The sequence below is a fragment of the Rhea americana genome, unplaced genomic scaffold (assembly GCF_003343005.1).
Source record: "Rhea americana isolate MKP2758 unplaced genomic scaffold, rheAme1 scaffold_1, whole genome shotgun sequence".
In the NCBI taxonomy this organism is placed as follows: domain Eukaryota; kingdom Metazoa; phylum Chordata; class Aves; order Rheiformes; family Rheidae; genus Rhea; species Rhea americana.
In genome coordinates, this window is record NW_028185038.1 from 13,420,439 (window position 1) to 13,434,026 (window position 13,588).

General features: G+C 44.5%; 1 protein-coding gene across 1 annotated transcript in view; it reads left to right on the forward strand.

The window, feature by feature from the left end:
• The window catches only part of CCDC3 (coiled-coil domain containing 3), a 39,946-nt gene extending 26,780 nt beyond the window's left edge, over nt 1-13,166 (forward strand). The window contains exons 3-4 of the mRNA XM_085299253.1: nt 10,519-10,726; nt 11,466-13,166. Coding sequence (XP_085155379.1) covers nt 10,519-10,726; nt 11,466-11,560 — 303 coding nt within the window. The 3' untranslated portion in view covers nt 11,561-13,166. The remainder of the gene's footprint in view (nt 1-10,518; nt 10,727-11,465) is intronic.
• The last annotated feature ends 422 nt before the right edge of the window (nt 13,167-13,588 follow it).

A 13,588-nucleotide genomic window follows, 5' to 3' on the forward strand; every position in this document is an offset into this window, starting at 1 on the left:
CATTGTACCATTAACCAGCACTGAGTGCTTACTCTGTAATTTAAAGGCTTACACAGGAGAGTTCACCACAGGGTGTCCATCAGCCCAGCAGGCATTTTGGCCAGGGTAGCTGGGGGTGTCTCTTGGGCAGTTGCACTCCTCCTTTTTGCTTCCTGAAATCAGGCTGGAAAGACTCTGCATTTCTGTGACCCCAAATTTTTGATGGGAAATCAAACAGCAGTTCAGGAACGGGTCCCTCTCTGATGGACTGTGCTACCTGTGAAAGCAGCAGCCAGCTCCCTTCGGCTCCCAGAGACACTGGCCACTAATGCCGTGGATGTTCTGGGCTGCTCAACACCAACGAACTGGAGGGGGATCCTCCAAGTACCCTGTTCTTTCTCCTTGAAGACTGGTTATTTCACAAGCTCTCCCATTCTCAGAGYAGCCTCCCACATGTTTATTGCATCCAGAGTGGTCTGGTGACCTTTCTAGATTTAGAGCTTGTTACTCAGAGCTGCCAATTAGTCTCCAGGGCATTTTGCCTCCTCTGTTTCTTTCCCAGCATACTGACATTAGCCAGAGAGGGCCTGAAAATCGTGGGTATTTGTTTTTCTGTGTCTTTGTCTTTACTTCTTCAGCCTCTCCAAGGCTTTTGCACTTTGCTCTAGAAAATACCCCAGAAAAACAATTCTTTCCACCAGATTATATATGTTAAACAGAGTGGTAGGTTAAGCAGGTAGGACCCTTGATAGGGACTTACCAAGGCTGGTTATATACATGTCTGASAATGTCCTTTTCACTCTGCCAGCTTCCCTATTCCCAAGTGGATTTGACAAATCAAATGGCTCAAGCAACTCCTACAATGCTCAGGAGCAGATGACTGGCAATCTGTCCTGGGACATGTACAGTTGTTCTTCAAAAGTCAGAAGCTCTGAGCAGTAGCAGTGCTTCCCAGCTGAGCTTGCAGTCAAGAAAATCTCATCTGTTTGTAAAGGCAGCTGAGCTACAGCAGTTTATGTGAAGTGTGAAGCCAAGGTGTCCAGAGCAGAGGGATTTATAGGGCAATGTGACTTTTATGGATGTTAGGTTAACTTTAAATATTTGCCTTCTTCAGCATGGGTCTTGCGTCTTATTTGTTCTGTAATCCGGTAGAGCAGCTCTTTTACTATCAGCCTTGCATCATTCTGTAAYAAACAGTCCCCTTAAGTTTTGATACACACCAGCCGGTGCTGTCCTAGGCGATGTGCYGGGAAGGGACCATAGGGGCCATGGACTCTTCCCGGCAGGCAGGCTGGAGCAGAGCATTGAATTTGGGGAAGTGAGCTTTGCCGTGTCTGCTTGAGCCAAGCTGCTTGCCCATTTCTGTTGCTAGGATATGGGGCAATTTGTCCTGCATAAAATATATTTGATGAGGAATGGACATGGACTCCACTTGCAGTGAATGTCACTGTTTCTATGCTTTTTTGAGAGCCAGTGTTTAATGCTCTGCATTCACATTTTGGCCATTTGCAATTATACAAATAAATAGAGCCTGCCAGGATTTGCTCTACTCCTCTCTTTCCCAATTTGGACTTAGAGGTGATAGAAAATCAGAGGTCTGTGGCTGGCAGCAGTAAGTGTCAAGGTTGGATAAGTAGAGGATTTGGGGGTGAGAGTATTTTAACTCAGAGCAAAGATATTCTCTTTTACCTTCTCTGSGGGACCTTGGGAAGCTCAGCTTCTGCCAGCCATGGCAAGCCAGGGACTACCTGGCCAAGCCCCTTACCAAGGGCTTACAAGAAATGTTCTTAAAAAGTAAAAAAAAGTAATTATCACCTAAACTATGTCATTCTCATGCAAATTAATAGTGATAAAGATAAATCTGTTTCCTCACAAGTTGCCGATTCCCAGTTTCAGCTGCATCTGGGGATGGTGTATTTGAATATGTTGTACTTCCCACACCGTTATCCTGCTATGGAAATGCATACTGACTATTTAATGGGCACATTACAATAAATGACGTTTCCAGGACCTATTGTAATGCAAGGTTGGCTGTAAAGCAGAGGGCTGCTAATTCAAAAATCAAAGCTGACATTTCAGTAAGTAGAAGAAATGTCTAGTTTCGTTATGTTCCCATCAACGAGATGGAAGGACAAATACACTGCGTTTCTGGGTCTTTCTCRTTTTAGCTCTTCCTTGATATTTAATTACTCTCTGTTTATATGTTTGTGGGGAGAATAGTGGCCTAATCTTATTGAAATACAAGCCAAGTAAAATAAATTTAGATGGAGATAGGTCCCATAAGAACTTTCAATTTGAGAACAATACACAGGAGCCAAGGTGTATTGGCAAAGGGGTTTGGGATTTAGCAGGTCTAATTAGTTTTATTGTAATAATAACAATCCTATGTGGGAAAAAGCTGAGTTGGAAATTAGGATGGATGGCAGGTTTTTGAAAGTTTGGAAAGTTGTGGACATGGAAATCTGTTCCATTTTAGAGGAAAAGCCTATTATATATACTTTTGAAGCCCATCTGAAATTGCAGCTGGAATTAAAAAAAAAAGCAGAAACAAAGTCATATTCAGAATTTGGGCAGAGTGAACTGCAGAAAATCATGAAGCAGCATGTGTTGCAAGGTRGACTTAAAAACGCTTTTGTTCTCGTCACCTAATTGCTTCTAGCAACAGAGATTTTTTTTTTTCCCTTAATCCAAATGTGATTTAATTTTGACTTTAAATGTTCTTTTCCTTTAARTACGGCACAACTTTGCTGGGTAATGTAGTTTACTTTTAAGTGTACTTTGCCCTTGAGTAAGCCACTTAATCAGTGCGTGCACCATGTACTCCCTGGGAGCAGGATGGAGGAATAGCAGGAATATCTACCATCCGTGCCTGGTGCCAGGAAGGCAACGGGTGCAGCAGGTCATGTTGCCTTTGGATCATCTTTGCAATTAGCCTCCTCCGCAATTAGCTGTGTGGCAAAGCCTGCAAGCAAGGCTGCCTTTGCAATTAGCTCTGAACATCCCCAGAATGAACGGTGCGGCCAATTCTCTGTGAAGTGCTGAGGCCGATACCCGGTGAGCTCAGACTGTTGCTGTTCAGCTGCTCCACCGATGCCGAAGCTGTTAAACTACTTAGCCCTCGGCGGTCTCTTCCCTGCTTCCCCACTGCATTCCTGTGGCATCGCGGGCGAGTCGGTCGGAGGAAAGTTTTTGAAAGGAAACACGAGAGCAGAGCACCTTGGCCTCAAAACCACGGGAAAATGCAGCCGCTGGCTCTCGGCGTACCGCCGGCCTCGAGAGCAGGGTGCATGCATGGGCACGCCAGAGATGAGGAGAAGAAAGGTCCTTGGAGAGCCCCAGGATGGCTCCTGCCTTGCATTTCTCTTCCCAAGGCTTTCTAGCTGCACTCGCCGTGCAGCAGATTCAGGGACCACCAGGACTGACTTACCTGCTCCCTTGGCACAAGTCAGGTGCCGAGGTAGGCAGCCTGGCTTGTCCTGACACCTTTTTTCCCCAACTCCTGTCTTCTTGATCAGTGTTATTGCTCTTCCTTTTTAAGTTATCATCACCTCTTTCCTTCGAAAGAATGGTGACTTMTGTGGTCAGTCCCTTTCTGGGTGCTGACAGTGACCAAACTGAGTAGGGCGGAGATGCGTTCCCACCACTGTCCACAACCTCAGCAGAGGGGACCGGGTCTGGCTGTAGCCTGATAGCTTCCCCCGCCCTTACAAGCATCTCTGGCTGCAGAGTCCAAAGTCTCGAGAGATGGCAGTGCCCTTGCCATGCTCCCTGTGTGGTTTTGGAGCTAGAGATGTATGTCCAGGTATCTTCAGGGTTGAAACTCTTTTCACGAGCCCTCAGTGTCCCCTAATCCTACTATGTCCTCCAAAACCACTCCCAGGCTAGCAGTGGGGATGCAAGCACTGTGAGTTCGAAAGCAAAGAGAAGAGTTTTAAAATGGGTGCCTACAATGCTCACTGCAGCTGAAAGCCACCAGCAGGTCAGATACCTTGCCAGAAAGGAAGGTCTGTTTTTCCAAAGTACTTAATCATGGGGAAGTGTCTCTAAAAAACTTGATTGTTCAGCTTAAGGTCATTAAAAAAAAAATAAGAATAGGCTGTGAGTGTTTTTCCTCTCAAGAAATATTCTTCCCTGTAAAAAACCATCCTTTATGCTGAGTCCATGTCTTGGTGGACTTTACAAGTCACAGCTTGTAAACAAGGCTCACATTTTCCAGGGAGACAGGCCATTCTCAGTAACGGGAGAGTTGGGGCCAAATATCAGCCAAGGTACTCGCCAATGTGTAAGCCAAAAGCTGCCTCTGACAGCCCCTCAAATGATTCTTCAGGTGGTTTTCCACTGTGCGAACAGGAGTTTGATGCAGATAGGAGCAAATGGRGCTGTTTTAAAGACTCCTGATTGTCCCTGGACCTTGGATTTGGGTTCCATTCCCAGGGCAAGGTTTTCCAACTCTCTAAAAATGATCCTTCGTGCCACCCTTGCAGCCTTCCTCAGGGCAGTCAGTCAAGCCAGGTGCCATTTCATGGGACTTGGAGTGGCATTCATCTCAGGCAGYGTTAGCTCAGCCTGAGCCGGTTATGTGGGGAATGTAGAGAGGTCCCAAAGAGTGAGTAACCCAAGGTAGGTGTCTATGAAGGTAAGGCGGCTCCCTTTGGATGTGCCTGGTCATCTCCATTGACAACTGAGGACACCTAGATGACTTCCCTAGGCTAGATGCCTCTTAGGCATTTAAATTTAAGATCTGCTTTCAGTGAGCAGTGAAAGGAGAAGAATGGCACCATTTGCAGTGCCGAGACACCTCAGAGTGGTGATGGTCTTGCAGAAGCTCCTTGCAGGCTAGGGCAGACTCAGTGCTTCGTTACCCCTATGAAGACCCCATCTCTAGTATTTTRAATTACCTAGGGATTTCTGCCCCAGGTCTTGCATCTCACCATGGCAACTGCATGCTGACCCCAGATTCGGAAAGAGGTAGCTGTATCATGAGAAAAATCACCACCATTTCTTTCTCCAGCCAGGCCTTATGACATAAAGTGACTGAAATCCCAGCTCACCCCCATTAAAGCCAATGAAACTAGTGTAGCCTTGTGACCCTGATTTGTTGCCTCTGAAAGTCATGGTAAATTCTTACAGAGACAGGAGACTTTAATCAAGCACTGCTGTGCCACCAGCAGTTCACCCAACAGTGCTGACAGTGCTTTCCACACTTCGGCAGGAGTGTTAGTCTTGGCTGAAAWGTTTCAATAACTGGAGGTTAAGTCACTCCATCACAAACTCAGTCCCCTCTGCTGCCAGACTCCTCCTGCTATCCTTCACCGCACCACCAGTGAGCAGATCACCACCCAACACGCTCACTCATGCTTAGCCTGCCCAGGAGGCTGAATGTAAGGGGAGAGATGCTTGGGGTCTGAAATCTGGAAAGGAAGGGCTCAGAGGAGACTGTCCTGGCCAGGAGAGGGGAGATTTGTCTGCCTGGGCCGTGTGGTATCTGTATTGGCTTCCATGGGGCACAGAGTCATGCTTGCTGAACGGACAGAAGGAGTTTGGGAAACAAATCCTGGTGGAGTTAAAGAAAAATAAAGAGCTATGTTTGGCTCCTGAGATCCTTTTGAGAGAGTGCATAAATTTTTGCTGTGCTGAAACAAATAAAGAGCTGAAGGTACGTGCTTCATGCTGCGTAAGGTTTTGGTTTAGGATATTTTTTGTAACTTTAACAGTGCACAGAGCACAGAGTGGCAAGGCAAAGTGCAGCAAAAGCAGAAAGCTTTTTTCCCTCTCTGGGGAGTAGATTTATAGCCAGGAAGGATGAGAGGAGAGAAATGTGGGCTATGATGAGCTCACCACGGGCACAGTGCAGGAAGCAGCTCAGCAGCGGAGGAGGAGCTGTGGTTCCCAACCCACAGCACTTGGGCTGCATTTTGAGAGTGATCAGCTCTCATTTCTTCCACCGGCCACTCCCAAGTGCTGCCGGTAAGGAGGTTTTGTTGGGGCGATCCTGGGTTTGGAATCCGCTTTTGGCATTTTTCTCCTGGATAGTGCACCACACTCAAGGGAGAGACGAAACGTCTGCTGCTGCRGGCAGACAGCTGCCTTGGGCAGCAGGGAGGCCAGCGAAGGGAGCAGTCCCGTAACTCCTGGGAGGGACAGTGGGTGCCAGCTCCAAAGGACAAGGTAGCTGTCTTTTTTAAAGAAGGAATGCCCAGGTCCAGGAGCTTTGCTTTCCCTCTGTTTAGAAGAACACTTGCTATGGGAATATCCTGGTAGCACAAGCATGGCTAGATACTGCTCCAGATGGCAGTGCAGGTCAGGAGGAAGATTTGAGGACAAGAAACCCAAATGACCTTTGCCTAAATCTTCCAAAACCATGTCATGTCCATGCAGAGGAGATCAGGGCTTACTGACACACATTTAAAGGCATTTCTATAGCCATGTTTTCTGACCCTGTGTTTAACAATGTCCAAAAATTCTGGATGATGTGAAAGATACCTTTAGCTCTGAGGGGAAAGACTTTCAGATAATAAGGTTCTTCTGCTTTTTATCAGTGTTCTTGGCAGGGACTGTGCATCAGGAGCTAGCTAGGACTCAATTTCTCTCCCTTTGGTAGCTGAAGGGCCAAATCTGGGTGCCACTGCTGGGCCTTGAGTGACTTGGGTTCTGTAATGCTAACTGCGACCATTTATGTATGATTTGTGCTGGATAAAGATTACCATCTTGCCTTTATCCAAGGAGCATTTCCTGTTCACTGTCTCAGTCTAATGCAGGTTATTGGCAATTCAGCCATACAAGGCTGTCTTGTGCATCAGATGGAAACTTATATATATCATTTGTGCTACCTTTCTTGTTACATCTTCTGGCATAACTGTAGATTTGACTTTAACCACTGTTGTGGATAGCTCACTAAAAATTGTGGATCAAATAGACCATCCAACCAGATATCTCCAGAAGAGACAACTCCTCTGACATGTGGGTCTCTAGAGAATGTAACTTTTGAAAGAACAAAATTCATAAATTGGCTGTCTCCTGGTCCTTCACTCAATTTCTCAGGCCTATTAGTGTGCATGCCATGCTGAGCATAGCATTTCAAAGCTGCTGTTCATCCGTCTGCTATTGCTGAGGTGTGCAGGTCCCAGCACTCCCTCCCCTCATTCATCCACAGAGGTGAGCCACCTACCATGTATCAGGGCAGGTTGCATCTTCTTCCTGGCTGATGGAGATTGTTGAGGTCTTCTCTCTGTGGTTGGAAAGAGGAGGGGGGAATTCAGTGCCCATTCAAATATCTCAATTGAAGTGTGTCTGCCAAAGTCTGGGAATGGCCAAGCAGTGTGAAAGCTGCAAATTCATTCCTCCATTCTGGCACATGTGCAGCCTTCATCCTTGCAGGTCTCAGAAACCCTCTTATTGTAGTGGAACTGGGGGAAGAAAGAGGGGAATTCTTAATTGTCTTACCTTGCTGGATGGAGATTTCATTATCTCATTTAAGGAATAATTACATCAAAAAAAAAAAAAAAAAAGAGAGAGAGAGAAAATCCCTCTCTACTGTGCTTGAAAGTGGCAGTCTGCGGTCAGTCGTGGGACCATAGGACATTCCCAGAGCCAAAATGCAGTTCCCTGTAGCTTTCACCAGTACATTTGGACTAAGGTTCGATTGTGATGATCATCAGTGCAAACTGTGCATGTTTACGGTTGCATGAGACAGACAAAAATTCATGTCTGTAATACGCTCCTTGGGAACTGCTGCACAATATAGGCATACTTCAAATGGCTGTAAAGGAAAAGGTACAAGAGTAGCAACATGAACTGAGGTCTGGTTAACTTCTCACCTATTTATTCACCTGCAGGGTGAGTTATACAGGCTCTGCTGAGCTCTAGGCTGTCACAGCAGCACAGTTCTCAACATCAGATGTAATAGTTGAAAAATAACTTGGGTGCATCCATGTGAACCATAGGCACAGCAGTAAGAGCAGCAGCAGGACAGCACTCAGGTTCACACACCATCTTTACTGTTGATCTGTATGTTATAAGCTGTGTAACCAGTTGGCAAAGATGTGACGGCCTCCTCTTGTTCTTCCTCCCCATGCCAAAGGAACAAAGGAGGTTATTTTTCACGTGGTAGACCTGCAACTGCAGGCAGCCACTTCATTAGCTGGGTCCTTCTGGTGGCTTGCGCTGTCGGTAAGGAAAGCTGCACAGGTCCAACACTAACTTAGCTTTTTGTAACTGTGTTGTCCTACTGCTCTCTCTGGAAATCTCCAGGGAATTTAAGTAAATCTGTGGGTGCAGCACAGGCAGGGCTAAAATTTGGCTCCCAGACTTTGCTGTGCTGTAAGCCCAGCAAAAGTTAACCATGCTCAGATGGGAGTAACAGAGAGGAGTGGAAGAATATTGCAGGGGCTGATAAGGGTTGAGATGAAACATGATTCTTGCCTCCAGATATTCAAAGCCATTTAGATAACAGGCAGTGTTAGCACAGGAATGGGTAGGGTTTTGCCATGGGAGAAACATAGACTGAAAACTGGAAGGTGGGTTTCAGACAGAAGCATGAGGATCTGAAGGAGGCACAACACGAGTAWACGAGCTGGCAAGCTTTGATGGCATTTGAGAAGTTTCTGAGTACCTCAATACAGCTGGATGCCTCACCTGACAGAGGACAGAGGACTGACCTGAAAGGTTTGGAAGTGCCTCTGTGCTGAAGCTAATGTCATCTCTAATGCCAGTCATCAGAAGTTCCCATTCCCCCAGCAGCCAGTCCAGGTAGGTGAGACATAGCTGGGTTCACACAGCCCTACACTTCAGCTGCACTTGAGCACGAGGTGTGTGTTAGTCTGTTTTGGCCTCTGTAATGTCTTGCACCTGTCAGTACATCAACAGAAAATACAAGAAATTCCTCATCAAGGAGAGTCACCACCTCATGACTTCCTAGTAAACAACTTTTCCTAACTCAGTGCTCTTTTTTACAGGGATTTAAATTTGAAATGTGTTCTACTTGAAGCTTTGCAAGGGTTTGACAAACACAAAAACCAAGAGGTGCTGGCAGTTTCAAAGATCTTGAAATTAGTTTTGATCAAAACCAAATTCCCTTCCCTTCAGTACAATATTTGGCCTTTAGCTGTGAGTTCCCGGGCTCCCAAGTTTGCATTTATGAAGGAGCCAAGTGAGAGGAAAGTCAGGGCAAACATGTCCTTCTCTGTAAAGTCCTGCAGTACCCTTGCAAAAGAATCAAGATTTGATGGCTATAGGAAGCAGTTGCCATGTGGACTGGCCATGGCTTTCAACTGCTGAGGGGTTCCAAAGCAAATGAAATATTACCCATCAAAGTGGGCTTGAGTCTCCGTCCTTCCCTCATTTTCAGTTGTTGAAAATACTACAAAGCAAGATGGGAAGAAACATGTAATCCTTCATCATCACAGTGAGGATTTACTTGTTTATTTAGATTCCCTATCTGATCCGAATGTTCTGCCAGACAAAGCCCATCCAGGCTCCAGAAAGGCTTGAAATACACATAAAAATGTAGAGCTATAAAGGAGATAAATTCAACAGAAGGTACTGCCTTCCTTCACATCATATCACTGCATCAATCAGACTATTAAATATCTAAGGATGTTTTTTGTAGAAAAAAAGAGAGGATGCACATCACTGGAAAGAAATAACTTTCCGCGGTGGCTTCTCTAGATCAGCATCTTTATGGTGGGGCTGTCCTTGATCCCCAGACACATCTTCTTTTTCTTCTTGGAAAATGTTGTCTGGAAAAAAAAAAAGTGGAACTTGGTGCTTTTGTAGACAGTGAAGAGAGAGAGTTGTCTCCAGAGCGTGATTCCTCCTACTGCCTTAGGAAATGAAGATCGTACTCTATAAGGGTCTGTCTCCCTGCAGACATTACGAAGGGAGCCCAGACTTGGTCTCTCACCTTTGGCTGCCTAAGAGAAGGCAGCTGAATCCCATCCTAAGAACTTAGTGCACCAGGAGCACAAAATCAGCCAATGACCCAAGAAATAAATAAGTTCTGTCAAAGTTATAGGATCTCGGATGCTCCTAGGGGTTGCTGGGATCTTACCCTTTGAGTTTCATCTGGAAGAAGTAAACATAATAAGATGCCTCAGACAACTCAAGTCTTGAAAAGGCAGCAACAACCTATTCAGTGTTTTGCATGGGTGCTGTCCACATTTCACATGTTCACATAATGAGCAAAGGGCGGGCTCATGTCAAAATCTGGAGTTTCTGATTTGACTGAATCAACTCTTTTTTCCAGTCATGACACCCCCGTGGGTTGAACTCCAGTTTCATACTGGAAATGGGACATTCTTCCTCCATGAATTCAATGTAATTGGTGGGCTGGATAGGCCTCTCAAAACAGCTCATAAATGTCATTGTGAATAGTTAATATCATTAAGATCTACATTTTGAGTCTTATCAGAATACAGAAGTGAAAGAGAAGCTTTTAGTAGAAGTATAAGCTGATAGTAGGAACACCTGAATTAATCCTTTCTTTAACAAATTTCTATGTAAAGCTCACCTGTTCCTATTTCTTTTCTGCTGTCTCCTCAGCTCATGTGCTCCTCTGTCCAGAAAGCCCTGTTTGAGGAAGAGGACAGAGTGAAGAAGCTGCAGCAGAAGGTGGCGACACTGGAGAAGCGCAACAAACAGCTACGAGATCGGGTGAAGAAAGTTAAGAGGTCTCTTCGGCAAGCAAGAAAAAACACCAGGCACATGGAGCAGATGAACCGAAAGCTCAGTGAGAAACTTTCCTCTGCAGGTGGCCAAATCCCATATATTAACTCTTTAAAACAAGAGAACTCCCATGCTTCCTACCTTAAAGTATAATGCAAGGGGAAGTGTTCAGGCCAATGATACTGGTGAATTTTGCCTGCATTAGAACAGGATCTGGCCCTCACACCTTGTCTACACTGTGCTTCAAACCCTGCATGGAAAACAAATCTGAACGTGCTTTAGGCAGAGTGCCAGAGGAAAGGAGAACGGAAACCAGATTTGGTCAGGTGTTCGAGACATAGACCAAAGCCATGTCCGTGCTGCCCTGTATGGACACAGGGACAGGTTGCAGCCTAAAGCACATCATGCTTCCTGGGCCAGCTCTGGCATTGGCTGTGTTGCTGTGGTGTGGTGGGTGGGATGAAAGTGCCGGCTCAGCCTGTCCCATCCCATTGGCCACTGCAGACACTTGACATAGGAGTCCTTCAAGGAAGGGTCTGGTGTCAACATGCTTGTTCAAAGTGAGCTGTGCAAGCAAGGCAGAGGGAATATATGGAGATGGATGCCATCAGAAGGGCAGAAATAAATGTTCTTCACTCCATCATCACCCACGAGCTCTTGTCCCCTACTAAGCATGACAAAAGTCTATATCCAGTGCCTGAGCAAAAGTTATGTCTGAATAGGTTGGACATGTGGTCAGCTTGGGCTCCTCTTCAAAATGAAGCATAGATGTGCCCAAATTGTCTTAAGACTGTTTCTAAATATCACCTTTTTTGTCTTACCAGGAAGTACTCCAAGGGTCACAGTAACTCCCTCGGATGCTTTCAGTGTTGCCCAGCCAACAGAGTTTGAAACCACATCATTTTGGGACTGCGTCTAAGATCTAATCTAGCTCCTGCAGTCAGGAGTAGAGTTAGCATTGACTTAAAGTGGGTACTGCATCAAGCCTAGCAGACCATTTCAGATCCAATTTTCAGGCAGGATTAATTTACTGTGTAGACAAGGTTTTATGTTTTGTAATCACTGTTTGAGGTATAATGGAGGTTGCTGGGAAACCTCGCTTAGTTACGCTTAGATACTGTAGAGATCACATCAATATTAACAGGGCATTAAAATTTAAGGTAGTTTATATATGTATATATTTTTAAATCCTATAGAAAATATTTTTATTACACATTTGATATAGTCTAATTTCTTAAAATATGAAGTAAATCCAGTTTCTTGGTTATCTCATAAAGAAAAGTCCACCATATTCTTTTTTAGACATTTATAACATGACTTCTGAACCGTGGCTAAAGCAATATAGGTCAAGCATCAATATCTGTGGCTGATACAGTTTCCAGTTGTATTAATCATATCTTGGGCCTTGATAGTCAAACTACCTTCCTTCTTACCAGCGCACTATAATGATAGGGGAGAAAGGTAAAGAAGAGTATTTGTGTTTTTCTTCCCTTTTCAAAATAGCTTTTCTTACTCTAAGCATGAGACCCGAGGACAGATATGCTTCATGCCTTTCAAAAGGGGCAACCAGACTTTGCCCAGCCCAGAGCAACAGTAACAACCTGTCAGAGCTAAACCTGATCTGCACAAGATGGACTGGTCTAGATGATGTTTAAGATAGAGGTGTGGTCCTCCAAAACGGCAGCATTTAAACCACTGCTGAGCCTAACTCCATGCTTTACCGGACCACTGTGGGCTGGTGTATGTGGGCTCCATGCTGTGTCTCRGCACTTAAAAAAAAAGAGACTATCAAAACTTCAGCCCCACTGGACCATGCTTTAACTAACCTTGTGTTAGGAAAAACCTGTATCAGTTTTCAGCCATGATCGTCAATCCAAGCTGAACTCAAAAGTTAAGCRTTGTGTTGGCTTTTAGGATGCTGCTGAGTTTTAATTGCCTTCCAGTTTTGCTCCCTTTGGAAAAAGTTTTTTTTTTCTTCCCCTTCCTGAAATAATATTGGCATTTCTTAAAATTCTAACTCCTCCGCAAACCTCCCCAGTTTCAAAGGCTCTGCCTACCGATTCAGCACAATTTGAGTTGTTTTGTGCTATAGTCAGCAATATGATTTCCTGAGAACTACTACAGACCTAAGGCTTCCTCAGGCACCATCAATAGCCTTTTACCCAAAAACTTAAATCCATAGGAAAGTAACTAATTTTTTTGGTTTGTTTCTGGTTTCTAAACTGCTGTTTAAATAAAATGAACTGTTTTTCCTGGTATAGGTATTAAAATTTCAAGTTTTAATTTTTGTTAATAAAAATATTCGCTCTATTATTCATTTATGTTTTATAAATGTTTTTATAAAGCTGAGAAAATAGTTAATATAGCTATACCTTTACTATTCTCACAAATTTTCCAAAAAACATGTTGAAAAGCTTTTTCTTTTGGCTGATATTTTTGTCTCTTGATGAAAAGATTGGAATTTTCATCTTATTTTTCCTCTTTCTCTAGCTTAAAAAAAGTAAACCATTTTGTTCTTCTTGTAAGTTTTGTGAGAATTTGTTTCTTTGTTAGAAAGCAAAATGAAGCCTCCAAATGCAATCTCCTCAAGGTAAAAAAAAAAAACGAAGTTTTTTTTCCTTGAGAATTGTTTCTCTCACTCCTACTTGGTTTTGGATCAATTCCAGAGATAAGGACTCACAGTCAAATCAAATCACAAGGTAATCCTGTCAACGAGTAGCGCAGGTCGCTTGGATACCAAACCCAAATAAAAATGCTATTACAGTGATTCCATCGTTTGCCCATCCCTGATGGTGACAGTATCCAGAGAGTGAGCAGAGAGGCTGTGAGACCAGGAGACACAAGTGTCGCAGAAGATTTTGGCTCCTTCCACCTTGACCAGTACGTGTCCTTWTGGCCTGACAGAGACCCTAAGTTTTTAGATCCGCTCCGTAACTATTTCGTGGAC